The sequence below is a fragment of the Prunus persica genome, chromosome G5, assembly GCF_000346465.2.
Source record: "Prunus persica cultivar Lovell chromosome G5, Prunus_persica_NCBIv2, whole genome shotgun sequence".
NCBI classification, from domain to species: Eukaryota; Viridiplantae; Streptophyta; class Magnoliopsida; order Rosales; family Rosaceae; genus Prunus; species Prunus persica.
Window position 1 is genome coordinate 11,549,522 of NC_034013.1, and position 27,059 is coordinate 11,576,580.

Genomic DNA, 27,059 nt, shown 5'->3' on the forward strand with positions numbered 1-27,059 from the left:
ACTCTATTAGAGAGTTGGTACACAAGTTGGTATCTAAAGTTGGTCTCCCTAGCATTTTCCTAAAGAAAATCACACCATTTTTTTTTCTAGACGAAAAAAACAAAAGAGCACTCTTGAAATGGGTGAGTGAGCGTGTCCTTTATTAAAGTCATCTCATGTTTACATTTTCTGTGCCAAATTTTTAACGAGTGGAGAAAGCCTGAATTGCTTAAGAAATACACGTAGGCTTGTTAGCCAAGATAGTATGCCAATCCTCTTACATTCGATCTCATTCCCTGTATATTAGAATAGTGTGAAATATCGATATGAAATCGTAAAAAAAAAAACAAAGGAATTGCTCAAGAAATGCAGGGGTGGGTTAGGCATGTTGGCGAGGTAGTGTGCCTGTACTCTTACACTCAAATTTAATTCCTTTTCTCATACATTAGATTAGTTTAGAATATCGCTATAAAAAAATTATAAAAAAAAAAAGGACTACCCCCACACTTGAGATGCAACCGTGCACTGCATGCAGACATATGTTGAAAATAATGCACATTTGTGCTTAAGATTTCAAGAAGAATCTAGAGTATTCAAGAGCTCACAATAAAGAAGTTGCATGGCAGCAAGCAAAATGAATATGGTTGAATATTCTAGAAAAAGTGATAAGTGAATGGCTAGAGTATGGCGGTGGAAGAAATCTCTAGAGCATACAAACATGTGGTTGCAAGAAATCTTCCCAAGTCGGTGGAACAAAGCATGTGTGAAATTAGAGATTTTATTAAGAAGAATAATTCTCAGTTGTTATTGATAGAGCCAAAAGGCTAAGTATTTATAGAGATATTACATGCTTAACTAGGAAAACTAGGTTACTTGGAGACTACACCAAATCAATTACAATCAACTAATAAAAGGAAACTAAATAACAATTTAATAACATTCCTAATTTCCAACACTCCCCCTCAAGTTGGAGGGTGGATATCAAGAACGTCCAACTTGCACAAGAGATTGTGAAAGGTGTTACTCCCAAAGGTTGCTGATAAAGAGGCAGTTGTGTCACTGCTGTAGAGGTGGCAACTGTGTCGCAGCTGTGTCACTGTTGTAATGAAGGCAAATTTGGAGGCAAATGGAGCAGCGGTGTGCTGCTGTAAAGGGGGTTGTTGCTCCTCTCAAATCCAACGATGTATGAGAGTCGTGAGTTGAAGGAAGCAGCACCCAAATAAAGTTGTGCTGATGTTCAGCGCATGTTGCATGTATGGAGGCTGTTGTTGATGTTGCTGATGTGCAACGATGGTTATTTTGTTGCTAATGGGCAACAAATGTTGTTGATGATGCCTTTTCTTGAGGCTGAATAATGATGCTGCTGGGGCAGCTGAATGATGGTGTTGCTGGTGCAATTGTGCGGAAGCTATTGATGATGGTGTGCAGCTGATGTGTAACAATGTGTCTATCGCCCGTATCTGCCCCTCAAATCCGAAGCTTGTAGAGGGTCGAGATTTGGAAAAAGAGAAGAGAGAATGAAAAATAATGATGAAAGAGAGATTAAAAAAGGAAAAGGAGCAAAGCCAAGAAGATGGCGTGAAAGTGAAAAAAATAAGGAGCAAAGCCAAGAAGATGGCGTGAAAGTGAAAAAAATACTTTTATTTTTATTTTTGGTTTGAAAAATGACCCACTGAAAAAAGGATATGACCCATCGAAAAAGTTAGCCAAAAAAAGAAGAAGAAGAATTGAGTGATGTGCATGTGGAGACAGAAAGAAAATATCAAACTTGGCCAAGAAAAAAGTTAGGTAGAGAAAGAAAACAAAAAATTGGGTCTGATGTGAAACCTCAAAGAGAAACTGATATATCAACAAAGGAGAGAAAGTGAACGCTCATGTTGGGTTGTCGTGGTGCAAAGAAGCGATGACAACACAGAGAGAAAAAGGACCAGCAGTTGTGCAAAGGTGCTCTCAGGAAGATTACGATAGATGGCTTCGATACGAGCGATCGATGGTTTCTAGGCAAGGGCAAAGAATCAATGAACACAATGGCTGGTCAACAGCAGTGGTGCTAATGTAGAGCCTCCTGCGTTTGTTGGAGATGTCGTGGGTTGTCCAAAGACATGATGGCTCGGTGAGCGTTGACGAGGCTCAAGGAGGAAATAAACGGCTTAGTGAGCAGTGACGAGGATCACGAAGGAATCGCAATGAAGACGGCGGGTCTGCCGCAAGCGTAGACGACTTAAAAAAATGATGGATAGGCTCGATGAAGGCCGAAGATGCTGTGGTTGTGGCAAGCGTAGTAGACATCAAAACATGGGCTCAATATCTGATTGCAACAGAGAGCATGACTAGAGATGGCTCAATACGATTTGTATAGAGAGCAATACTTGTATGAAAAACATAAGGAAATTGCAGCGCCAAAGAAGGGTGCGACTGTTGGTTTAGTTAGATGTAGGAACTGTGGGATGGTATGGCTTTGGTAGTGGGAATAAAATATTGATCATTGAGGAGAGGGTGAATAAGACGACTGTACAAGATGAATACCCATCATGGGTGAGGGATGAAAAGCGCCAACGACTCTCAATTTGGCAAAGGATTTCAAAGATTAGCAACTAGGGTTGTGATGAAAATAAGGTTTGTAAAAAAGTTTCAAGAGACGCCCTAGAATCAGTGCTCTGATACCATGTGAAATTAGAGATTTTATTAAGAAGAATAATTCTCAGTTGTTATTGATAGAGCCAAAAGGCTAAGTATTTATAGAGATATTACATGCTTAACTAGGAAAACTAGGTTACTTGGAGACTACACCAAATCAATTACAATCAACTAATAAAAGGAAACTAAATAACAATTTAATAACATTCCTAATTTCCAACAGCATGTCGGTTGATCAAGCCTATAAATAGGCATGCAACCACAATGGAATGTGGAGTAGAACCGATCAACTCCCAAACTATTAGAGTCAATAAGCTCACTAATCAAATCAAATCAAATTATACGTGTAAGGGCCAATTAGCCTATAAGGGTCAAATAGTCCAAACTAATTAAAGTGTAATGGCTAAATAGCCCAAATTATTCTAAATCAAGTGTGGTGGCCAATAAGTCAATATGTTAAGTGTAGAAGGCTAATTAGCTTACATCGAGCTATGTACTATTCTCCTTTAAATATAATAAAATCACTTTGTTTTTCTCCTTTAATTCTAACAGTGGTATCAGAACTGATTCGATCACATTGGGCGTCAGAGTTGGTTCGAAAGCTAGTTCGACTCGAGAGCCATGTTCAATCAACTACGGGTGCATGGGCCGATTCAAAAGCAAGGTACGTGCTATCAATGCTCAATTCAAAGTTTCAAGAAATCTAGAAGGGGAAGGAAATCTAAAGAAAGTTCTAGAGGAGAAGATAGTGAAAATAAAAGAGATGGCATGAGAGGAAAAAACTGTCCTCCATGTGGGGTGTGCAAAAAGTTAAGGTTTACCTATGAACGAACTAAGTGCCATAAGAGAATCAAGGTTTACCTATGAACGAACTAAGTGCCATAAGAGCACGGAGTTGCAGCATCAACAAGAGCTTCATCAATACTAACTTCAGGAGGAGCATGTTCGGAGAAACACAAATGCGCATTAAGGAGGAATGTTGAAAATAATGCACATTTGTGCTTAAGATTTCAAGAAGAATTTAGAGAATTCAAGAGCTCACAATAAAGAAGTTGCATGGCAGCAAAGCAAAATGAATATGGCGGAATATTCTAGAAAAGTGATAAGTGAATGGCTAGAGTATGGCGGTGGAAGAAATCTCTAGAGCATACAAACATGTGGTTGCAAGAAATCTTCCCAAGTTGGTGGGACAAAGCATGTCGGTTGATCAAGCCTATAAATAGGCATGCAACCACAATGGAATGTGGAGTAGAACCAATCAACTCCCAAACTATTAGGGAGCCAAGAGCTACTCAAATCAAACAACGTTGAGAGCCAATAAGCTCACCAATCAAAGTGTAGGGGCTAATTAGCCTATAAGGGCCAAATAGCCTAAACTAATCAAAGTGTAAGGGCCAAATAGTCCAAACTATTCTAAACCAAGTGTGGTGGCCAATAAGTCAATATGCTAAGTGTAGAAAGCCAATTAGCCTACACTGAGTCATGTACTATTCTCCTCCAAATATAATAAAATCACTTTGTTTTTCCCTTTCAATTCTAACAACATAATCAATTGGATGTGGATATTGATTTGGGCACAAGGAGGGTGAGACAGTCCAAGTCCAACTCATCCTTTCCCTCACCAATCTCTTTGACTAATAAGTCTTCAAGTTGCCTCTAAGCTCTTCATATTTTTCAGGACTCATAATCTGCTTTTCAAAAGATTGATGTGATTGTTTTTACTTCGTATTAGATATAGACACTTGGAAATGAAAGAAAGCCCTGAAAAATCTCAACGTCATGCTAAATGTTTGAAGTACATATATATGATCTGCTATTTTCAAGATGTGATCCTAATTAATTTAATCTTCTGTTTATGTTTTGGTGTAGCAGCCTTCAATGCTAAATTTTAATCATCCCTTGATCACGATTAGGTGCTAATTAAACCACCTCTGTTCTTGAACTTCAAGTCTAGTCATATAAGATTTTAGTAACTTCAGTTCTCTTACATTAACAGTAAAATAAAATCCATGCACAAAATCAAAATGCAGCTTCTTTGTCAAACAGAGCTATATGTTAAGAATAAAAGGATCTGAAAGTACAAGGGTGATTGTTTAATTACTTATTGATTGACTAAACTCATGCTTAGCAAACTCTAAAATTATAAGCACTCCATGACACAACATATTTGAACACCATTCTCAGTTCTCACGTACCAAAAGCCCTTATACTTAATGTAACTACCTCAAATTTACCAACACTCATAAAACTTGATATCCACCTTGAGCCTGAAGTAGACTTCACCTTCATATGCGTCGGTGTTGATGGTTGCGATTCCCCGGTGCATGAAAAAGTCTCCGGTGCCACCGACCACAGATATGTCCCTAGTTTTAATCAAAATGGGATCGACCCCAATGAAATTTATGCTGCCTTGGTAGTCTGTGCTGTTCAGAGCAAATGAGAAGCCAAGCCAAGAAGTGAATGTGTTCTTTGTATCATAAATGTACATCCCTTGAGCCCTCCCAACAGGCTTGGAGTGCAGATTGTTGTCAAGGGTGATGGGATCGTCGAAAACCGCAATGTTTCCGAAATGAAATTGGGGTGCCAAGATGGTTAGATTGGCTCCTTGAGGAGCTGCTACGATTGCTGCTGTAGCATTGGCAGCATTTTTACCATTGTAAATAATGTCATGGAAGAATAGCACCAAGTGCTTGCATGGCTTGTACTTGTTTTTATTTCTTGGGAATGCTGAGCATAAAGCAAGGAACATGAAGAAGAAAAGAAGAACAGAGGTTTTTCTCGCTGCCATTATGGGTGATGAAAAAAAGAAGAAGCAAAGAGGCAGAAGAGGCAGAGAGGAAAAGGAAAATTGGAAGATTCCACGTTCACTAGGGTGAGCTTTTGCTTCTAGCTCTACTTGTGAGTTTGCTATATCTCTCCCAACTCATGCCTTTTTATAAGGACTTGGAAGCTAGAAATATATCTTTTTTCTACACATGGAGTTACTATCTGAATGGAGATAAGGATTCGAAGGTTTTCTTATTAGACTTTTCCTCTTGATTTAGCTTGCCACCTACTACTATTGTACCTCACCAAGAAAATAACCAACATGATTAAGAAATAGCAACACAGCCTTAGTTTGACTCCCTAAGTAAGCAGCATCACCCATGAAAACTTTTCTCTACATCCCTTTTTTCTGGGTCCAAGGAAATAATAATGACAAGGGACTTTTTCCTTCAAATTGATTTCTAAAGAATGAACCTTTTGACAAGTAATGACTATGGATATTAATCATGAAAAAGAAACAATACTAAGTCGTGATGACCTAATGAGATAATGTTCTTTTTTATGAGATAAATTTCTATGTTATGTTGTCAAATTACTAATATATTGACCTCATATTTAAATAATAGTCCACGTTTTAAAAGATTTTAGATACGTAATTTATTACGTAAACATACAGAAAATTATGCAACAACACAGCATTTTCCTGATTCACATGTCGTCAGACACCATCACCGTACAAAGAACTTTTAAGGGAAGCTCTCGTCTTATGTGATTGACATTTCTGACATGAACCATAGCATCAAGTAGTTGCGGGAAGTTTCAGCTAACAACATGCATGAACGACTCCTTCCTTTTCCAGTGAAACTTTTTATGAATCGTATAAAGAAAATAAATAAATAAAAAGTTTATTATATTGGTGCGTTGTGCTTTGCTATAATTTCTTCCTCTGTTTGGTAACTCCTCAATTATGTCTTTGGTATGAAATATTTTTCTAAGCAAAAGCGAGCCACTTGTGATTAACTTTGTTCAAGTTGCACCATGAAGAGCACGACAAGAACGATATTAAATTTAATTTCCAGGACAGGCTGCTAAATATAATAATAATAGCAATAACAAAAAGAAAAGGCTTTAAAAGAGTAGGACTCAAACCATTCGCTTTTCAGCAACGAGGCCAAATTGAAAACCGCTGTAAAAGTCTCAAGTCATAATTACCAAAGCTAATAATTTAGAGAATCAATTTTTTCTTGCCAAATGCTAAAAATTTAACATCGGCTATAGGTGTGAATTAAGTTAGTTGGCCAAGATAGTGTGCTTGTCTCCTTATATCCAAATTCAATCCTCCTCCCTCTGCATTATAGTTGTCAACTATAATCAAATTTTTAATATGTGATATGTAGAATCCGCATGTTATGTTGTCATATCGTTAAGAATTTAAACTCTTTTAACATGTTTTGATTCACCACAACAAAGAAAAGAAAACTGCACAAATTAATAAATTGGCATATTATTAGCCTTCGGTGGAAACAAGACAAGTTGTATACTGATTGGGGTCCCATGATTGTCAAATTTGTGCACCTTTTTGCATTCTATTCTGGTGGGAGATTGGTGGAGGTAGGTGTTGATTTATATTTGAGTGCTGGTCCAAATGAAAAGTGACATATAATATACTTCTTCGTATATATGGTAGGTGAGCTCTAATAAGTCGAAGCTCAAGTTGGTCAAGTGTCCCTCTTAACATTCAAAATAACAAAAAATTGACCATTAATAAGGAAAGAAAAAGACATCCAAAATATTTCGTTACCTTTCTTCAAAAAATAACCCCTTTAACTACGTTATTAGCAAAATTAATCATTTTTATAAAGTAAAAAAGACTGTATCTTAAATGGTTAGAAGTATTTATCTTTGTACTCAAAATCGCTCCTCTCGTTTTTAGTATTACTCACTTGTGTGAAAAATAAAAAATAAAAAGCAATAATATTCTAATAAGTGGCCAATAGAGGATGGATCGTCGGTATGCACTGCCCTACAACCGACTTAATTCCCAACTCCAAGTCCAATTAATCGTCATTTCGAATGTTGGAGTATAATAATTCTTTTTTAGGTTGACATACCTAATCAATAAAATAAAATTTATTAATTCATTGAGTTAATTATCGATCTGTGCAGAAAATTCTGATTTCAACTGTAGCGTAGTGTGGTGCCAATAATTTCTTACATATTTTAGTTTTTTTTTTTTTGGGTGATAAGTTTCTCCTTCTTTATTGAAAATGAAAGGTCTAGGTGAATGGTTTGGTGGATTCCACCTCCCCTCGCATGGCACAAGGATCGAACCCAATGAAATTTCTTTCCTCTAATATAATTATTTATTAAAAAAAACAATGAAATGTCTAGGCCGGCAGGGTTTAATCAAGTCATATCCTTTTTTTTTTTGAGAATGCTAACAACATTTTCTCTAACATTCTTTTTTGGACATTCTCTTATTTTTGCTTGACATGTGTCACCCTCCTTACACATAAAACAATATTATTAATTACAGAAAAACTAGTAATTATATTTCCACATTTGCCCTTGGTTGAAGCTAAATTGTATTCTCTTTGCTTTATCTATGCTCCTGCCTTTTCAACTCTCAGACTCAACCACAAAAGCTAAAGCGTCTTGTTTAGCTTCTCTCGCTCCAAGTCTTGGTCAAAGGTATGGTTTTTTCATTTCTAATGTATTATATATTGTGCTGAAAATTGATATCTTTTGGAAGTATTTTCTTAGGTTGATGGGTATTTCGCTTTTCTTTTGTTAATCTAAACTGTAAAATATATATTTATGTTTTCATATTGAATTCGATTTTGGTGATTTTTTATTCTTTTGCTTCTATATATTTTATCTCAAGCCAATATTGTTAGGTGTCCATGGGAGTCGACCAATTGAATTTATAGAATTTTTATTTATTTATAAGAACTTTGCTTATGCTTGTTTGACCAATTGAATTTTGTGGTAATAGGAACAGTTGATACATATTAGAGAAGATTTGCATATGAAGTATGGGAAGATGAGTGGTGAAGTGAAGTCGTATACCTTTGAAGAAGAGAAGTGAAGTGAAGTCTTTGCAGATTAATCATCTTTTGTTTCTACTACTACTAGACTTTTGAAATTTTTTGGAAAGACTTTAATATTTGTATAAAGATTTCACTATTTGGTGTTTTATAACCATTGCTAATATTAAAATGTATTGTTTTGTTTCTACTCAGATTTGGGGATATTTTGGTTTATTTAGTAGTATAAGAAATGCAATCAAGCAATTTCCTTCGGAAAAAAAAATATTAGTTTGTAAACTCTATACCATTGGGGTGTTGACGGATTTGAAGGACATTTTTTTTCTATCTAAACCCTTGGTGTTAAAAAAAAATGGACATTACTTCTTTTTTTTATAAAAGCAGACATTTTCTTTTTAAAAAAATAACTAACGTTAAAAAATAATAATAATAATATGGCAAAAAAGTTGTGAAATTTTTTTGGATAAATTGAATACATTTAATATTTCCTTTCCCATGTTTGTTTTGAGTAGGAATGGAAAACAAAGTTTGTATAAATTTTCAATTATACCCATATTAAATCAAACAAAAAAAAGAATGCATTTAATGATATATTGTAATTCTTAATTGTTAATGGGGACAAAATGGTCATGAAAAATATTTATTTAATATTGGCTCATTTTCCTAAACTTTCCCATGATGAGAGAAAACAAAACCCAAGTTGGGAGGATGACTTCACTTTCCCCCTTACTTTCCCATGTCTGGACTTGCCAAACATGAAAAGCAATTGATTTCCCATCCCCAAATCTCCTTTCCCATGAACCAAACGACCTAATATTATTTTAGTAGAAGGAATATGTTGCTCTGTTTTAAATAATTGTGTAGCAGCTAGACAACACAGATAATAGAATATTGGAACCTCCCCTTAGGTGGCTCATCGTAATAGCAATATAAAGAGGAAATCAAGCCATCAAGTTAGACTGCAAGAAGAAACACAAGTAGCCATAAATTCGTCGCTTAGATAATCAGTTGAAAATTATTGCAGATATTTAAAATTTGCACTTTTGAAATTTATAAGTGAGGTTTGCTGGCACGAACGGAGTTCGGAAATCCTTGTCATGTTTGGGGTTGCTAGCTTCTATTTATACTGTGATTGACTAGTTTTTGAGTTCATGATTTGTTTCTTGTGGAAGGAAACTTTGTAGCTTAGAGTGTAGCTCTTGGCTGCTTGTGTTGTGTGTGCGTTTTGTTTGAATAATAATTCTCTTCGTTTCAAAAATATACAGAAAGGTAATAATAGCAAGCCATTCTATATGAACTTCGTTCTCACCTGCCGCATCAATTACTGTTAGAACATACAGTTTTTATATTGAGTAATATAACCCTGACAATATTTCGTTAAGAGTAGCGATATTCGCATTCCTTTCTTGTTTCTCCATGAGAATGATGCTATTTCCATTTATGTAATTTTTTTTCTCCACCCACCTTATATATTTTCACCTACCATCAAATTAAAAAAATCAATGATACTCTCTTCATATAATTTGATGAATAAAAATGTGATCATTTGTAGCATTATTTATAAAAGAATTCGAATTATATGTAATTCAGTGTGTTAATGCAAATGCTAATGTTTGGTGGTTGGAATTTATCTATCAAAATTATATAAAATGGATACAATCCGCTCTCCAAAAGCAAGCTTAAGAGAAAAAAATTTCCTTGCAATTACACCTCGGCAAACGAGAAGTTTCACAAGTAATTAAGGTTACTACTAATCTTAGCACACTGGACAAACTTCCTTAATCCTCTCTCTTATTAGTGAGATTCCAACACAAGTAGAACTATTAATTTATTATAACACTCGGGGACATCTCCGACTAGCAATGTCAAACCTTAGGAGCTTTTCTTACACAAGGGATATGCATAACATCTCTCTCACAAGCTTTTCTTATACATGCACATTTATGACACGTAAGACATTCTTGAACCCTAGTGGAACTAATAACATTCATACAACTTGATGTCCATCTTCAGACGAAAATAATATAAACCCTGCAAAGTATCAGTCTGAAATGTGGCAATTCCTCTAGCCATGAAGAAGTCTCCGGTCCCTCCAACAACCGAAAGATCCCTAGTTTTTTCCGTCATCAAATCGGCGCCCATAATATTCAACGTGCCCTTGTGCTCACTTGAGTTGAACACCAAAGTGTACGCAAACCAAGCCGTGTAGGTGTCTTTCCTGTCGTAGAAATAGAAGCCTTGAGCTCTTGCCACGGGTGGAGAATGAAACTTGTCGTCGATGGTAATGGGGTCATTAAAAACAACAAGCATGCCAAAATTAGTGTCGCTGAGCTTGCTTGCATTGGCCGCGGTTACAGACGTCGCATTAGCCTTGTCCTTCTCCGTGCCGTCGAACAGCTTGTCGTGGTAATACAGCACCATCCTTTTGCATGGCTTCTCTGCTTGGAATTTTGAGGCTCTGGTTGCCGAAACAGATGGGGAAATAATGAGGGCCAAAATAATGAAGCTACTTTTTTGTGAAAAAGTTGTCATTTTGTTTGCTATTGGAGGTTTGATCTGATTGTTGTTTTCATTTAGATTGAACCACCTGGTTGGTTCAATTTATATCTAAGTTTGGAGGTTGATTGATCTGTCTTCATTGTGGAAGGATTTTATTCAAGAATATGCCCAATGGTTCTTGGACAAAAATTTGAGCACATATAGTTTGTAATTTACTCTGTTTTTGTGCAACAGAAAAACAGAGCATGTGACAAAACATGTGTTTGGTCATGATGCAAATGCAGAAGCATCTTTTTTAAGATTTTGGGGACGCCCAGGAATCAGAATGGGCTTAAGGTGCAATTTGACAATATAATTAAGGTTAACTTGTACTTAATTTGATAATATAAAGGTTAACTTCTAGTTCATTTGATTCCGGTGCTAATTATTTGAGATTCTGAGGGTAGCCAATGCCAAAAGGCCTCAACTGAAGTTGGTTATTCCATTTCATATAGGCATTGCCTGTTTTGCGAAGTGACATGCTAACTAACAACAACGGCAGGACACAACAAAAAAGCCAAAAGTTGGACTCTAGCCAACAGCAAATAGCGGTTTTACAAATTAGCGAACGACAAAAATCTCACAACTGTTCAAATAAGTCAAATTTTAAATTTCGGTTTGGTTTATACACTTTTATAAACTTAAAAAGTGTAGTTATATGCAAAGGACCAACTAGTATAGTGATTCTAACTTATAATGAAATGGCAATACGCAGAGAGACTCAAGAACCTTTAAAGTCTAATGCAAGACTTCTCAGTGATGTGAAATCAACTCTCGACAATCTAAATAGCTATAAGCTTTTGTAGCTCAAGTAATATAAGTAGGATAAAATAAATCATAATAAGCAAAATTCCTTGATGAGCCACCAAGAATGTGCCTACACTCATACTTTCTCCTTTTTATTTGTTCCGAGCTCGAAATTTCTTTTTAACTCTTCCAAGTAATTTTTTTCCTATCGGATTTGAACTTAAATTTTGGACATATGACTAATTACTCTTCACCATTCAAATTACAAGTTCCATCCTTTTTGAATTTTAGTATTTTCTCAAGTAACAAACATCTACATACTTCAAACGAGAACGCTAATTCCCGCACAGCATACCATTGGCATTCAACAACATGATAGAGATTTCACTTGTCGGATGCATCATGCATGAAAGGATTGAAAACCTCACTTTTGAAGGTTACCCTTTTTGTATTTTGAACTACGATTTTGTATTTGGGTCACAATATAGTCAGCAGCATTATGAGGCCTTGGTAACATTCCTGCAGCCCATTGACCAAATGTGGACCACTGCATGCTTAGAACATTCAGATACATTCTGAAATAATACAAGTCCAGAATCAGCGTGGTGCATGCTGAAGACCCTTATCGCTAAGGAGAAGAACTTGCATGTAAATTGTAATTCAAGGAAAAAACTAGGGTAAGGGTAGGGTGGACTGTAGTCCAGTGCAAAGTTCAGGGGGAAAAAACCATAGTACTTAGTTTTAGACAGCGCCATCCCATAGATAACATCTCAAGTTTTCCCTTCTTTGATAAAATGAATGAAATTTTACTTAGATTTTTGTATGGGAAATAAATAATAACACATTCTATGTTAGGAATTATGGATCAAATACGATTGTCCCATATCGAAAAAGGGAGGGTTCATAAAGTGGTAAATTAAGTGATAGGTCTCCCTTAATTGTATCGATGTCTTTTGAGACAAACTCCACACATGAATGGATTTATGAAACTAGATGGTTAAATTTGGTGACAATATTGTTTCACTTTTTAATAGATATAGAAAGTTGGAGGGAGACAAATGCTTGAAAACGTCAAGTGTGATCAGAACAAGCTAGCCGTTTTAAGTACATCCCCTGTTCGAAATTCTGCAAGTCTCCCCTATTTGGGTGGTCTCATAAGATTTTAGTAACTTCAGTTCTCTATGAGCCGGGCTTTTGTGGGCTGGCATGGTTGGACTTTTATGGGCTTAAACAGGACAAACTGAGCTTTAGACACTCTAGTCCAAGCCTAGCCCACTAAACAATGGGTTGGGCCTTGCTTTTTCTCAATGGATTGAGCAGACTCCCATCTGCCCATGAGCCCGTGCCAAATAATGACCCCTAGTGCAGTATATATGAAGAACGAAGAATAACTTTTTATTTTTCTCAAATCAATAACACAACATTCATACTAATTACTAAGCAAGAAAAACATAACATATTTGAAGATGCATTCTCGATTCTTAACATGCATAAATTTACCAACATTCGTAGAATTTGATATCCACCCTAAGCCCGAAGAAGTATTTCCCTTCAAACCCATCCGTCCTTAGGGTTGCAACGCCCCGGTGCATGAAGAAGTCTCCAGAGCCCCCCACGACGGATATGTCCCTAGTTTTCACGAAAACCGGATTAGGGCCAATGAAATTTATGCTGCCTTGGTAGTCTGTGCTATTGAGAATAAATGAGAACCCAAACCAAGCAGTGATTGTATCCTTTGTGTCATACAAGTAGAACCCTTGTGTCCTGCCAACAGGCTTAGAGTGAATGTTGTTGTCGAGGGTTATAAGGTCATTGAAGATTACAATGTTCCCAAAATAGTTTTGGGGTGCCAAGATGGTTAAGTTGGCTCCTTGAGGTGCTGCAACAATGGCAGATGTGGCATCAGCAGCATTTGTGCCATTGTAAACAGTCTCATGGAAGTATAGCACTAAGTGAAGATAAAGCAAACATGAAGAAAAACAGGACAATGGAATTTCTTGCTCCCATTGAAATTGGTTATGAAAAACAAGAAAAGGGAAATTGGACTATGCCAAATTCTAGAGGATGTGAGCTTTGTGTCTCCCAATTCATGCCTTTATATCGGCCCTGGGAAGCCAAAAAGATAATCAATTCCACACAAGTAGACTTACGTTATGGTTTTTTGTTTTTTTTTTTTTTTGCTTTCTTTTGGTCTCAAGTCTTTTTATATGTAAAGAGATTAAATGTAAGGGCACATGCCTTTCTCATTTTTGCTTTCTTTTGGTCTCAAGTCTTTTTATATGTAAGGAGATTATATGTAAGAGCACATGCCCTTCTCATTGTTAGACCTTTTCTCTTGCCTAATAACAACCATGTCATCGTCTTAAAATGTGGGAATATGATGCTCTTTGTGATCAGTTCAACATGAGTTGTCTTACTGATTTGTCTGAAGTGAATTTACAATATTGACCCCCCCCCCCCCCCAAAAAAAAGTAATCTTACAATATGCATATGGAGATAAAATTTCCAAGTGGTTGGGAAAAATAATACAGAAATTATTGGAATACTCTTAATTTTAAAAGGATGAGGATGAGCCTTTGCTTGTAGATCTACTTGTGAGTTTGCTATCTGTCCCAGGTTGCTGTACTATTTAAGCTTTCTATTTAGAAAAAAGACTTGCTATGTATAGAATACACTGATTAGAAATACTGGACTCGTAATTACTATCTAAAACGCAAAACGCCTTCAAATTAAACTGATATAATAAAAAGAGATTGTTTACCAACAACTGCTGCGGAGAATGGAACTATAACGATGACTATATGACTAATTGCATTTGCAGCGTGATTATGTGATGGGAGCCTAAACTGTGCATGCTTAGAAGAACATCTAAGTTACATTGTAAACCAATCCAAGACATATTCAAGACATTGGAAATCCAATTATGTCGATTCTCTGTCTCTTTCAGGTGACTCTTCCTCAATTTCAGAGGCCAAGTTCAATGATACCTGGCCATTGTACTGCTGCACTACCAAGACTGATGCCGATGTAGAGAAATCTGGCGAGATTAACAAGCTCCCAAGAGGACCGAGTTCTGGGCACTCACTCCTCCTATTTATAGCTAAGGCTACTTCACCACCAGGTGTTCGCCCCACAAGAAACAGATTGCAGCGGCCTACCTCACGAATCACAGCGATGGTTTGTGCATTGTTTCTGACCGTCTTCTCTTCGTACGTTATTGAGTTATCTTTGGAAATTTTCTGCTTAAACTCAGCAAGGACTTCCTCATCTACTGACCCCACTTTGGTGCTACCATTTTCATCAATATTAATTCTTGAAATCTCCCCCACAACCTCAGGTTCCACTAAGAACCGAATGACCATTAAACTTACACCAGGGTGCTCAGCCATACGAGCACCATAAGCAAGGGCTTCACTGTCATCACGACCCCCAAAGAAGAGAACTGTGATGTTATAAGAAACATTACTTGCAGCTACATGAGTTGCTCCACCAAGCCCACGATCAACCAGAATTCCCACTGAGCAAGGTGCATGCTGAAGAACCCTCTGGTTAACCAAGCGGAAGTCATTTCGTGTAGTCTCTAATGTACCATCAAGTCTCTGGTGCTTATGGAATGGAAGAATTACGACTGCAGCTCTTTTGCTCTCAGCAGTGGCACAAATGTCCTCGTGCATATCAGATATTGAAGAGATTTCAGTCATTGGCCTGATGGACACCCGGCTCAGTTGTTGGTATGCCTCAAATGCCACAACAACGTTGTCCGAATTTGGTTGCTGGCTCTTATTCCAGAAGGGTAACCCATTTCTTCTCGCCTTGTGTACCATTAATATAGCTGATGACCTCTCAGAGAGCTCCTTGAGATGCATTGCATAGACACAAAGGCCTTCACGCTTCTTTGTACCTCGTGAAACCTCAAGCAGATTTATAATTGATGGAATGTTTCTCGCACTATGAAAACAGGCCAAGATCCTTAGTTGGGTGTTCATATTTTTCCTTTCAATTGTCTTATGCTTGTAAACAGCCATTCCAGCCTTTTTCGCTGGCTTATACACGGCAATGACAAGGGGCGTAGTGATAAAAGTAGTAAAGAGAGCCATTAGAACCATAATTGCAAAAGTCTGGTCATTCAAGACCTGCAAAATGTAAACAATTATTTGATATAATAAGTCAGCCCTGGTTGAAAAAGTAAGACAGATTATATCAGTAATATCAGAATTACTTATTTACCTTTCTATCTTTACCAATGTTGAGGACAATGAGTTCCACCAATCCTTTACTGTTCATTAGGAACCCCAAAGCTAAAGCCTCGCGGACAGGCAGTTTGCAGAAAAGAGACACCATAATAGTCCCAAAAATCTTCCCAAAGCAGGCAGTAAATATGACCAAAACCAAAAGACCCCATGACTGAAGCCCCTGAATTGTGGCCACATTAGTCTTCAGTCCACTTGACACAAAGTACAACGGTAGAAAGAGACCAGATACAAGATCTTCTACTTTTTCCACAAGAGCACCTGCAAATGGCCCCTCCTTTGGAACAAGAACTCCAACCACAAAAGCACCAAACATGGCATGAATTCCAATTGTATCAGTAATTAACCCCGCAGCCAGAACAGCAGTTAGTGTAGCACACACGTAGATCTCGTCAACAGGTTCACCTTCGTGACATCGTTGAGCCATCCATTTAAATATTGGGGGAACAATGAGAATTGCACAAATAACAAACACACACCCAGACAAGAAGACCCATAATGAGACAAGAGGAGATTGGTTACTTCCAGATAGGGCAACAGCAAGAGCGAGTAGAATCCAGGCGGCCACATCATTAACTGCTGCAGCCGACATAGCCATTCTTCCAATGTCAGTGGTCAATAGTTTCAGCTCAGCCAGAATACGAGCTAAGACAGGGAAAGCAGTGATTGAAAGGGCCACACCCATGAATACAAGAAATGCGGTAGCATCTACCCCTTTGGCTATGGTTTCTCGGAGGACAAATGATGAACCGATTCCTAATGCAAATGGGAGGCTTATTCCTACAATGGCAATAGCAAGGGCTTTTTTCCCAGTCTGGCGGATGGATTTAGGATCTATCTCTAGTCCTGCAAGGAATAGAAAGAATAGGAGACCAAGGTTTGCTAAGGTGTCCAAAACTGTGATACTCTTCGGTGGAAATATTGCCTGGAGATAACTTTTGTTCCGTCCCAGAGCTGATGGCCCAAGTAGTATTCCTCCCTGCCAAAGCAGAAATCACAATTCACAATCAGCATGGTATTCTGTTTTCAGGTTCGGTTAAATTCTGAAAAATCAATTCTGTGGAACCATTAAACAACATTCTCCTGTCTGCCAAGTGAATTTCAATACAGCAGGGGACTGAAAAACAAAATCCAAAAGGTTTCCTAAGGAAACATGCCTGCTTCCAATATCAATACCTAAAGATCATGTACACATTTTCAGGCAGCTCAGAGAAAAAAGCAAAGAAAAATACAGGTTTACTGAGCCTAGAAATCATTCAAATTCAAAATATTATATTATATAATCTTTATCAGAAACATTTTTGAATTATCAGAAGGCACTGATTTACAGTTTCTTTTTTCAGATGAATTAGAATCCAACACCCCCGAACTTTCAAAGCAAAGAAAGTTAGAAGCCATCAAACCTCAAAGGCAATAAATTCAACACTGAAGGGCTACAGCTCCTCCTCAGAACTACTCCCAAGAATTAACACTGAGTGTACATATAGCAATACCATCATGGACAAAACCAACTGCACTTTGATCAAATTTAATCTCAAAGAGAAAAAAGAAATAACTTACAACAATCTCAGCAATGACTCGTGGCTGTCTTAATGGCCTCAGAACGTAGGCAAGGCCGCGAGTGACGATAACAACAACACATATCTGCAAAATAGCAAGAGGGAGTGCAAAATGAAGAGGATCGTCACCCTGAAATATACCGTTTGATGTAGCCTTCATTGGAGGTGGACATGCATGTCCTGCTGTGGCATTGGAAGCCATCGCTACCAAACAAAGTTCCCGAAGCAAAACAGAAAATTTGACTTTGAGTATCTGCCAACAGAAACCAGATCAGATTTCCAATTCCAAATTGACCAAATTATATAGAACAGGACCACACATACACATTATATGTATACATACAAATAAATATGTGCAACAGAGAGCACTGGCAAGTAGTTAATTGGGCACCGTGCTATGCGCCAAAAAATAAGTGAATTATCTCCTCCAAACTCCATCTCGCGTAGCATGAGAACAAGCACAGCACCTAAACAACCTCAAATTAACTTAATCTCATTTGCTAAAGACCGCTTTAGACCTAATGGCTGAGATTAAAAAACTAAAAAATTGTTTTCTTTTTCTTTTAGGTCACTATCGCAAAGGTATATCAAATAGTATCACTCCCTTTTTAACAAACCAATTACCAAATTAACCACGGTTTATTGCTCGGTTAATTAAGAGTCCTGAATCCAGTCAAACTCAGATTGAAATCAAGTAAACAAGTCCAACCCAACTGGTAAAATTTGATTAAACTCTAAGATCCTAATCAAAGTCGGCAGATTTAAATGAAAACTTTCAAAAACCATGGAACATAACCAGGCATTCTACTGCACCTATATGAAAAAGTTGACAAAACTCAATCAGCAAACAGTCTTTTTAAAAACTGACATTTACCCATTTGAGATTTCTGTAAAAGAATTCATCTTTATCGCTTGAACACATTTTTCATACAAAACCCATCATCAATCATCCAAAGCCAGACATACTCCAATTCAACAAAATAAGAAAGATAATAGCTTTACCTATTTATTGGGTCAGCAGGTTGGCATGGATCAAATATGAACCGCCCGGCCTTTGCTGAAAAACAGAGCTTTCAGTAATGGCTCTGAATTGTGACTGCAGTCAGAGCCTGAACTTGGAGATTGTGCTACCAGTTTTAATAATAACAGACCCCGAGAGAGAGAGAGAGAGAGAGAGAGAGAGAGAGAGAGAGAGGCAGGCAACGACAGGTGGGGTTAACAAGATTTCGGTGACTTTCTCTTTCTTTGCTTTTTATTTTTATTTAAAAAAAAATTAGAACTTGGATGGTTCATAGCATTTGTTTGTGCTTTGAGCTGTCAAGTGGGGAAATAAATAAAATATAGGAAGCAAAACCAATTAAGGCAATGACTTTTTTGTCACTTTTCAATTCTTCAATATTTTAATGATTTAATTGGTGGACCGTTTTTTGTTACAATATATGTATGTTTCTTTAAGATTCAGAAAAAAGAGGAAAAAGAAACCTTGAATGACTTTACACTACATTACATCTTACACCCACTACTCGGAATGTGTGATTGAGATTTGGTGTCTGCCTTCTACCGTTTTGCTTGCAGTTCTGGAATCTGCTGTTTTTACTTGCACTTTAGGTGGGCCCCTAAAATAAGAGTCAACCTCACTGAATTGTCGAGGGGAATGCTAGCAATGAAAAGTAACTCTCTAACTTAGTAACGTGTCCCTTTTGTCTCTTTCTTAATTAATTTCCTTCTTATCGATGTTCTCTATGTTGCTGCCTGTCTCTCAATCGTGGACAACTGGTGAGGGTGATTACATTCACTAACCCACTTAATTCACGTCTGTTTAAGTTTTAAATTTATTTAAATTTATATAATATCGAAATCTTGAGATATTATGTAATATAAATACAATAATTTCCATTAGATGTTATAAACAGAAATAAATCAAAAGAGAAAATATAGGGAGTGATAGTAACGCGTATTACAAACATGAACATGGCTTGTGTGCATGTATTTGCCAATTGTAGAAATAGAGCATCCGTGCCGTGCCGCCACAAGTTTTTCTAAATTTGAGTTTTCAAATCGATTTTAACATGTTTGTTTGATTGTTTATGTCCTTACATGCTGTAAAGATCTGTAATGGTGACATAAACAACAAAATTGAAAAAAATAAATAATAATAAACAAGATACGGTTAATTGTGGTGATGTTTAGTGCGGTTTTTGTCTGTTCTAATTTTATTTTTAACATGTTAGTTTGTTGTTCTTTTGAAATTAATACTTTAGATGTTATGTTGATGTCTTTGATTATACTGTTGAAATTTATCTAATGAAGTTTATTTTTGAGAAAAAAAAAAGAAAAAAAAATCAAATCCCAAGGAAGCTAGGATTTATAATATGGTGCAATTAATGGAAAATATGGAATGGCCTCTGCAACAGGGAAAAGAATCTGAGGTCACCTTGTAAAGTTGGTAACTCTCAGCCTTTCAAAGTCTCAACAAACAACTCATCTAGCACTGTTTTTGCATCTTACAATCATCTGCCAACAAAAGAAACATAAGGCAGGGCAGCAACAACATTTACCAATTTACAACATTGCCAGTCTAGAATTCCATTCACATTTGACTTTTTCTTGTAACAATCCAGAGTTGACATTTGGAATTGAAGACCAAATTACTAATTAATATAATAAGTAGACCTGCAAACCACATTAGACTTTTTCTTGTAGCAATCCATTCACATTTGACTCAACCATTCAATACTAAATTATGATTATGAATTATGATTATATAGCAGGATCGGGAATGGGTAAAGTTATGATCAATTAAAAAACAGTGGCATGCAAAACCACTTTTGTTTATGCAATTGCATGTTATCTTGATTGAGTTTGATTCTTAATGAAGGGTGTTCACTCAAAGTGCTTCACTTTATATATATACAACAAACCAAGCACTAGATCAGAAATTCTAAAATAAAAAAACAAACCAACGCAAAAATCCAATTGAAAGTTATGTGGCAGATTGAAAATGCCAGAGATTGCTTGTGGGCAAAGTGTAGACCAATCATTGGCATTTCTAACATTATTCTAAACCCAAAGAGTTGACTCAGAGCTGAGGGAATCTGGAGAGGTCATTGCAATACTCTAATCTGCATGTATTAATTTTCCCTCCCTTGACTCTTACAAGTTTTCTTGAGCATATCCCAAAGATACTGGAACTTAATGCATAACCAATCCTAATTATCCCTTAATACCCAATGTGACAGATTATATTGGCTCCTCGATCTATTGGTTAAAAGAATGTTATCACATTAATTTATTACATGAAAGAATAATGCAAGAGTAGCCTTCTTTATTCATAGGCTAGAAGAATAGTTCAAATGGACAATTCTCTGCCTGAAGATTACAAGAAAAAAGAAAAGATAGCAAGTTAAAATCTTTTTGTTTTTGTTTTAGGTAATTATCTTCTTTAGTGGTGGCAAGAATCTACAGATCCATAAGCATAAGCTGTGGCAATTGATAATTAAAACTTGTGACCTTTGAGAAGCAACAATCTTAAATGGAACTTAGGATAGACATTTATCTAAACTAAAATTTTATCATAATCTGTACAATGAATCCAAACAGGCTAGGAAGAAGTCATCAGCTGGTTTCTGATTCTTCCTCAGGCAACACAACCGCCTTCGACGAAGAAACTGGGCCCGGAAGCACTGCCAGGCCATGATACTGCTGCACTACCAAGACTGATGCTGCAGTTGTGAAATCTGGAGAGGTCAGCAAGCTACCTACAGGCCCCAGTTCAGGACAGTCACTCTTCACCTTCAAATTCACATTCAAAGCAGCAGCTACTTGACCCTCAGGCCGTCGACCAACCAAAAACAGATTACAACGATTGAACTCGCGAATCGAATCAGTAGTTTCTGCAACATTTCTCACTGTTCTCTCCTCATATTTGATTGAGCCATCATTTGAAATCTTCTGCTGCAGCTCAACAATGAGCTTCTCATTCCCTGGCCCGGCTGAAGCGTCAGAGCCATCGTTTATATCTACTCTGACAATCTCCTTCTCAAGTTCAGGACTTGCTAAGAAGTGAACAACAGTTAAATTGTTACCCGGGTGTTCAGCCATTCGCATACCGTAAGCAAGGGCCTCGCGATCATCACTACCCCCAAAGAATAGGACAACCACGGTTGAAGAAACATTGCTGGCAGATATATGAGTGGTTCCACCAAGACCACGGTCCACCATGATCCCAACTGAGCATGGTGCGTTCTCAAGAACCCTCCGGTTGACCCCTCTGTATTCAGTTCGAGTTGTCTCCAATGCCCCATCCAACCTCTGGTGCTTGTGGAATGGGATAATAATCATTGCTGCCCTTTCCCTTTCAGCACTTGCACAGATGTCTTCATGCATGCTAGAGATAGAAGAGATTGCTGTCATTGGGCGGATAGCCACTCGACTCAACTGCTCAAAGGTTTCAAAAGCCACAACAACTTTATTGTTATCTGACCCCTTATTCCAAAAGGGTAGCCCATTTCTTCTCGCTTTGTGAACCATCACAATTGCAGAAGATCTCTCGTTAAGCTCCATAAGATGCATTGCATACACACAAAGCCGTTCCCTCTTTTCAGTCCCACGAGAAGCCTCAATGAGATTAATCATTGTGGGGAGGTTCCTTGTACCGTGGAAACAGGTCAAAATTCGGAGCTGAGTACTTGGGTCTTTCCTTTCAATAGTTCTGTACTTGTAATTTGAATTGCTCTTTCTTTTAGCTGGCTTGTATACTGCCATTACTATAGGTGTTGTAATGAAGGTTGTGAAGATAGCCATGAGAACCATGATAGCAAATGTTTGATCATTCAAAACCTGTAATATCCGAAAACTAGCACATTAAGTTACATGCATGTACAAATATTACAGAAAAAGCCTTGATAGTCATCGGTAGAGGAAAATGATAACTTTTTACCTTTCTGTCTTTGCCAATGTTAAGGACAATGAGCTCCACCAACCCTTTTGTATTCATGAGAAATCCCAGAGCCATAGCCTCTTGAAAGGGCATTCTGCAGAGGAGGGAAACACCTATAGTCCCAATGATCTTCCCAAAACAGGCTGTTGAAATGACCAAGACTAGGAGGCCCCATGACTGAGCTCCACGAATTGTAGCTACATCGGTCTTCAATCCACTTGAGACAAAGTATAATGGGAGGAACAGACCAGATACAAGATCCTCAACTTTTTCAACAAGAGCGCCTGCAAATGGCCCTTCTTTTGGAACAAGAATTCCAAGCACAAATGCACCAAATAGAGCATGAATTCCAATAGTATCAGTGACAAACCCAGCTGCCAAAACTGCAACTAAAGTAGCACACACATACAATTCTTCTACTGGTTCGCCCTCAGGACAGCGCTGTGCCATCCATTTAAAGATAGGTCGAACAAAAAATACACAACCGAGAACAAAACCACACCCACACAAGAAAACCCATAGTGAAACCAGGGGAGAACGGCCAGTGCCGGAGAGGGAAATGGCAAGAGCAAGAAGAACCCATGCAGCCACATCATTGACTGCTGCTGCTGACATGGCCATTCGACCAACATCAGTGGTTAAAAGCTTCAGCTCAGCCAGAATACGCGCCAAAACAGGGAAGGCAGTTATAGAAAGAGCCACTCCCATGAAAACAAGAAATGGGGGTCCATCTACACCTTTAGATATAGTTGCTCGGAGGGCAAATGATGTACCAATTCCTAATACAAAAGGTAGAGTAATTCCTGCAGCAGCTATGCATAGAGCCTTCTTTCCAGTCCGGCGGATGGACTTTGGATCTAACTCCAAGCCTACCAGGAAAAGAAAGAAGAGAAGACCAAGATTGGCTAAAGTATCTAACACCGTGAGACTTCTTTTTGGAAAAATTGTATCCAGGTAATTTTTGCTGTGACCAAGAGCTGAGGGGCCAAGTAATATTCCTCCCTGCAGAAAAAACAATACTAAGTTAAACTCTCTCTTATCATGAAGATGTGGATATTTTTCCACTTAAACAAAATTGCAAATGGAACCACATATTAAAATAAGACCTTTGTTAGTTTTTATTTCTTGTTTATGAAAAAGAGGACTTATAATTGTTTGAACTATATGGTTTTACTTACAAAAACATCTGCCTTTCAGACAAGGGAAATTTCTTTTTGTTTTTTCAAAATATTAAATAGTGCAACATTAGTAAAACCAGGTCCCATATTGCATACAAAGTAATAGGAAACTACTGGAGACATAATGCATATTGAGAATGGGTTCAAAAAATGTATAACAGTAAGCACCGATATGTGTTCATTCTGAGAGCAAACTGACTAGCACTTCCACATATTCTTGTGAAATGCATAGATCCTCTCTAAGTCACTTTTAGGGTGCATGATAGTTCTATTCTTCCAGCTCTCTCCCTCTCTTAAGGGATTGGTTTGCAAATAATATATTCAACCAATGGAAATTAAAAAAATGAAAAATTAACATAAATTTGATTACAACATACATGAATTGACTATCATTTTGAGGGCCACCAAAGTATACAAAGCAAACAAAAACAATACAAACATGCTATGTACTTACCACAATCTCTGCAATAACACGAGGCTGTCTTAGTGGCCGGAGAAGATAAGCAAGAATCCGTGTAAGTGCAACCACAAGACATATCTGTAAGATGGCAAGAGGGAGAGCAAAATCCAGAGGATTATCACCCTGAAAGACCCCATTGGATGTTGCTTTCATGGGTGCTGGGCATGCACTTGCAACTGTGGCATTTGTAGCCATTTTGCACCAATCAAAGACAAGGAACTAAAGATATGGAATTCCTGCAGAATGTGATATGCATACATCAGCATAGTTAAAACCATACATTCCAGACTCAACACCCCCGAAGAAGGCAAGGAAAAAACAAGGGACCAAAAGGAAAAGAAATAAGGTTTCTGCTGAGTAACTACTCAAAATCGTTTTCTTCCATGTATACGATTCATGGAGGAGTGATATCTTTGTGCAAATATCTTTTTTATTACAGCAAAAACAACGAAAGCCACCATTGATGCAAATTAACTATTAGGACCACAAGAACTACGCTAACAAATCAAATTTGTAATCTTTTTAACAGCATAGTAACTTAATAGTAACCATAAATCATGTAATCAAATCATCACCTTTTTGACAAAAACTTGAGCAGTCGCCATCAATATGCCACCGAAATGTACTTCAAGAAAGCACCAGGAATGTGATGCACAAAATATCTAACAAACAACTTGTCTAGTTCGCATATTCTAGATTAGGTCCGTCATGCTTAGGTGCATAATTGTATTTCGCTTGGGAAAAAAATTTGGTTTCCCATTTACGGTCCAAGTTTTCAGAAGACTCACAAGAATCCTGGACTCTATATAGTTGCACGTTTCCTTGTATAATATGCAACTTTTGAATCTCAGTGTTCAACGTACGACTTTAGCAGACAATTACAAACACAATAAACAAACCACAACCATAATGTTGTAGGACAAACTAACTAGGATTAAGGATCACAATTAATTAACTCCACTGAAAAAGAATATATATTACTTATTTTGGCCTGTTGAATATTGAAGGAAATATGGTGAAAAGTCCCTCAGCCTGTAAAACTACGTACCTGATGACAACAAAACGATTCCAAGTTTAAGCCAATTTCAATACGAAGACAACAAAACTAGTCCTAAAAGGTTTTGAAGTGGGCCTAAATCCTTTCCCCATTGTTTCATTGCAACCCAGAATCAGCTTCTGCCCCCTCAAAACATAAATATATATTTTGAACTTTGAAGGAAATTTGTACATAGAGAAACGTGTCTGACTGCCTCTGTTATTAGTATATTATATTGCCAGACCGACTAAAACAATTATATTGTCAGGCTCCTAATTTTACAATTAATTAGGTGCTTTTTTTTATAGAAGAGATATTCTACTTTAATATAATCTAAACTACGAGGAGGAGGAGGATTTGAACTCGGGCACACAATGGAGAACACATCCGCTCTAGCCAACTTGGCTAAACTCATGTCTACTAGGTGAATTTTATTTGAATGTATATAACATGTTAAAAAGTATGACAAGATAATCCTATTTCATTTTTACAAATTAGAATTAGAAGAAAAAAACATAAATATTGTGGAAAGTAGAAGCCAAACTACAAGATATTTAGAAAAAGTTTTCAAATGTGGACCCAGATTGGCATTTGACTATCTAAACAAAACCAAATTGAAAATAATTCTTATACAAGACTTACAAGTAGAGTCAAGACTAAGTAGCAACTCCCCTGTATGTTAGCTAACTTAAGAAGAATAAAGAAAAAAGGAAAAATAAAAATACGAAGCTACTACGTAAAGGCCTCCTATATCGAACAAGGTCTGTCTGGCTTGAGGGGCTTCTTCAAGGAAACCACCGCAAGCTATGCTGAGGCTGCATGTTATAGGTTGCGTTGCAAAAGACCATAGTGTCCCTTGCCACCCATCAAATTTACACCCTCTACCATTTATCTGTGATGCGAAATTTGAGAAAATCTCAAGACGTTACCCTTTATAGAATTTACCTAATACTTTATACTAACTTTGGATATTTTTATCTACCCTCATTCCTAGAGATACAGATAATGTTGGTTTCTCCGCAATCAACCAACAATTATCAAAGCCATCTCCTTTTGATGGACACTAGTTCATACACATATATACACTCAAAATAAATTTACTTATAATTTCAGACATACCCACAAGAAAAAAGAAATGAGATATGAAAATTAATCTAATATCAAGTCACAAGTTCAACAATTTACTTGAGATAAAAGAACTGACCAAAAATAAAAACTTGGCCTTTAGGCTTTGGACATGTTTACTTACAATTTGTAATCTTGCACTGCTTTTCTCTCTTCCCCAGTGATTTTTTGGCAACCACACAGAATACTGTTTAGAAAACAGAGAGAGAGAGAGAGAGAGAGAGAGAGAGAGAGAGAGAGAGGGAAACTGAGTCACCAGAGATTTTTCTATAAATTCTGAAAGGACTGTTTGTTTACAGCTAGCTAAGGCTATAAACCACATTTTGTCTTCATTTCTATGGAGAGAGGCAAAACCTTTTCTTGAAGAACAGAGCAGAGAAAGAAATGGAGGTGTTCGTGAGCTCAGAAAATATCCAGAGATTGGACAGAGGAGGAATGGAAGAGTGGAAAAGTGATACCAGTTGGTTCGGGAGGTCCCCTCCGATTTAATATAGAACCGCGACTTTTGGACAAACTACATAAAACTCCCGACCTATAGGGTCATTTACAAGTTTATACTCGATTTTAGAGACAATTATCAATACATACTCAACATCACATAAACTTTATAATTTGCCCCTTTATTAGTCAAATCGTTAATTAATCTGTCAAATGCTGATGCGGTATTTGTATGACCTATTTTTTACCTGACATAGGGTTTCACGTGGACAAAAAAACTAATAAAAATTTTATTATTTAAATTATTTAAATAAATTAAACATATTAATTTTAAATTTTAAAAAATGTTAAAACCGTACC

At 37.1% G+C, this 27,059-nt stretch overlaps 5 protein-coding genes across 7 annotated transcripts; all 5 read right to left on the minus strand.

Moving 5' to 3' along the window:
• LOC18777168 (disease resistance response protein 206) lies at positions 4,581-5,535 on the minus strand. The gene has a single exon (XM_007209592.2). It carries the CDS (start codon positions 5,402-5,404, stop codon positions 4,847-4,849), a length of 558 nt encoding a protein of 185 aa, XP_007209654.1. The 5' UTR covers positions 5,405-5,535; the 3' UTR covers positions 4,581-4,846.
• On the minus strand, positions 10,109-10,963 carry LOC18776498 (dirigent protein 5). Its single transcript, XM_007210782.2, has one exon. It carries the CDS (start codon positions 10,959-10,961, stop codon positions 10,407-10,409), a length of 555 nt encoding a protein of 184 aa, XP_007210844.1. The 5' UTR covers positions 10,962-10,963; the 3' UTR covers positions 10,109-10,406.
• On the minus strand, positions 13,211-13,961 carry LOC18777653 (disease resistance response protein 206). The gene is made up of 2 exons (XM_007208789.2): positions 13,953-13,961; positions 13,211-13,714 (listed from the first exon to the last, which is right to left on the minus strand). Exons 1-2 carry the CDS (start codon positions 13,959-13,961, stop codon positions 13,211-13,213), a joined length of 513 nt encoding a protein of 170 aa, XP_007208851.2.
• On the minus strand, positions 14,414-18,725 carry LOC18775727 (cation/H(+) antiporter 18). Its single transcript, XM_007210299.2, has 4 exons — positions 18,526-18,725; positions 17,525-17,776; positions 15,942-16,943; positions 14,414-15,847 (listed from the first exon to the last, which is right to left on the minus strand). The coding sequence occupies exons 2-4, from the start codon at positions 17,723-17,725 to the stop codon at positions 14,636-14,638; spliced, it is 2,415 nt and encodes an 804-aa protein (XP_007210361.1). The 5' UTR covers positions 17,726-17,776; positions 18,526-18,725; the 3' UTR covers positions 14,414-14,635.
• LOC18777181 (cation/H(+) antiporter 18) lies at positions 20,831-26,750 on the minus strand. 3 transcript variants are annotated; one of them, XM_020564497.1, is made up of 4 exons: positions 25,149-26,750; positions 24,095-24,336; positions 22,463-23,464; positions 20,831-22,362 (listed from the first exon to the last, which is right to left on the minus strand). In XM_020564497.1, the coding sequence occupies exons 2-4, from the start codon at positions 24,293-24,295 to the stop codon at positions 21,139-21,141; spliced, it is 2,427 nt and encodes an 808-aa protein (XP_020420086.1). In that variant the 5' UTR covers positions 24,296-24,336; positions 25,149-26,750; the 3' UTR covers positions 20,831-21,138. The 3 variants fall into 3 exon arrangements, with proteins under 3 accessions (XP_020420086.1, XP_007210366.1, XP_020420087.1); XM_007210304.2 differs by having other exon boundaries at positions 26,386-26,749; XM_020564498.1 differs by lacking the exon at positions 25,149-26,750 and adding an exon at positions 24,676-25,111.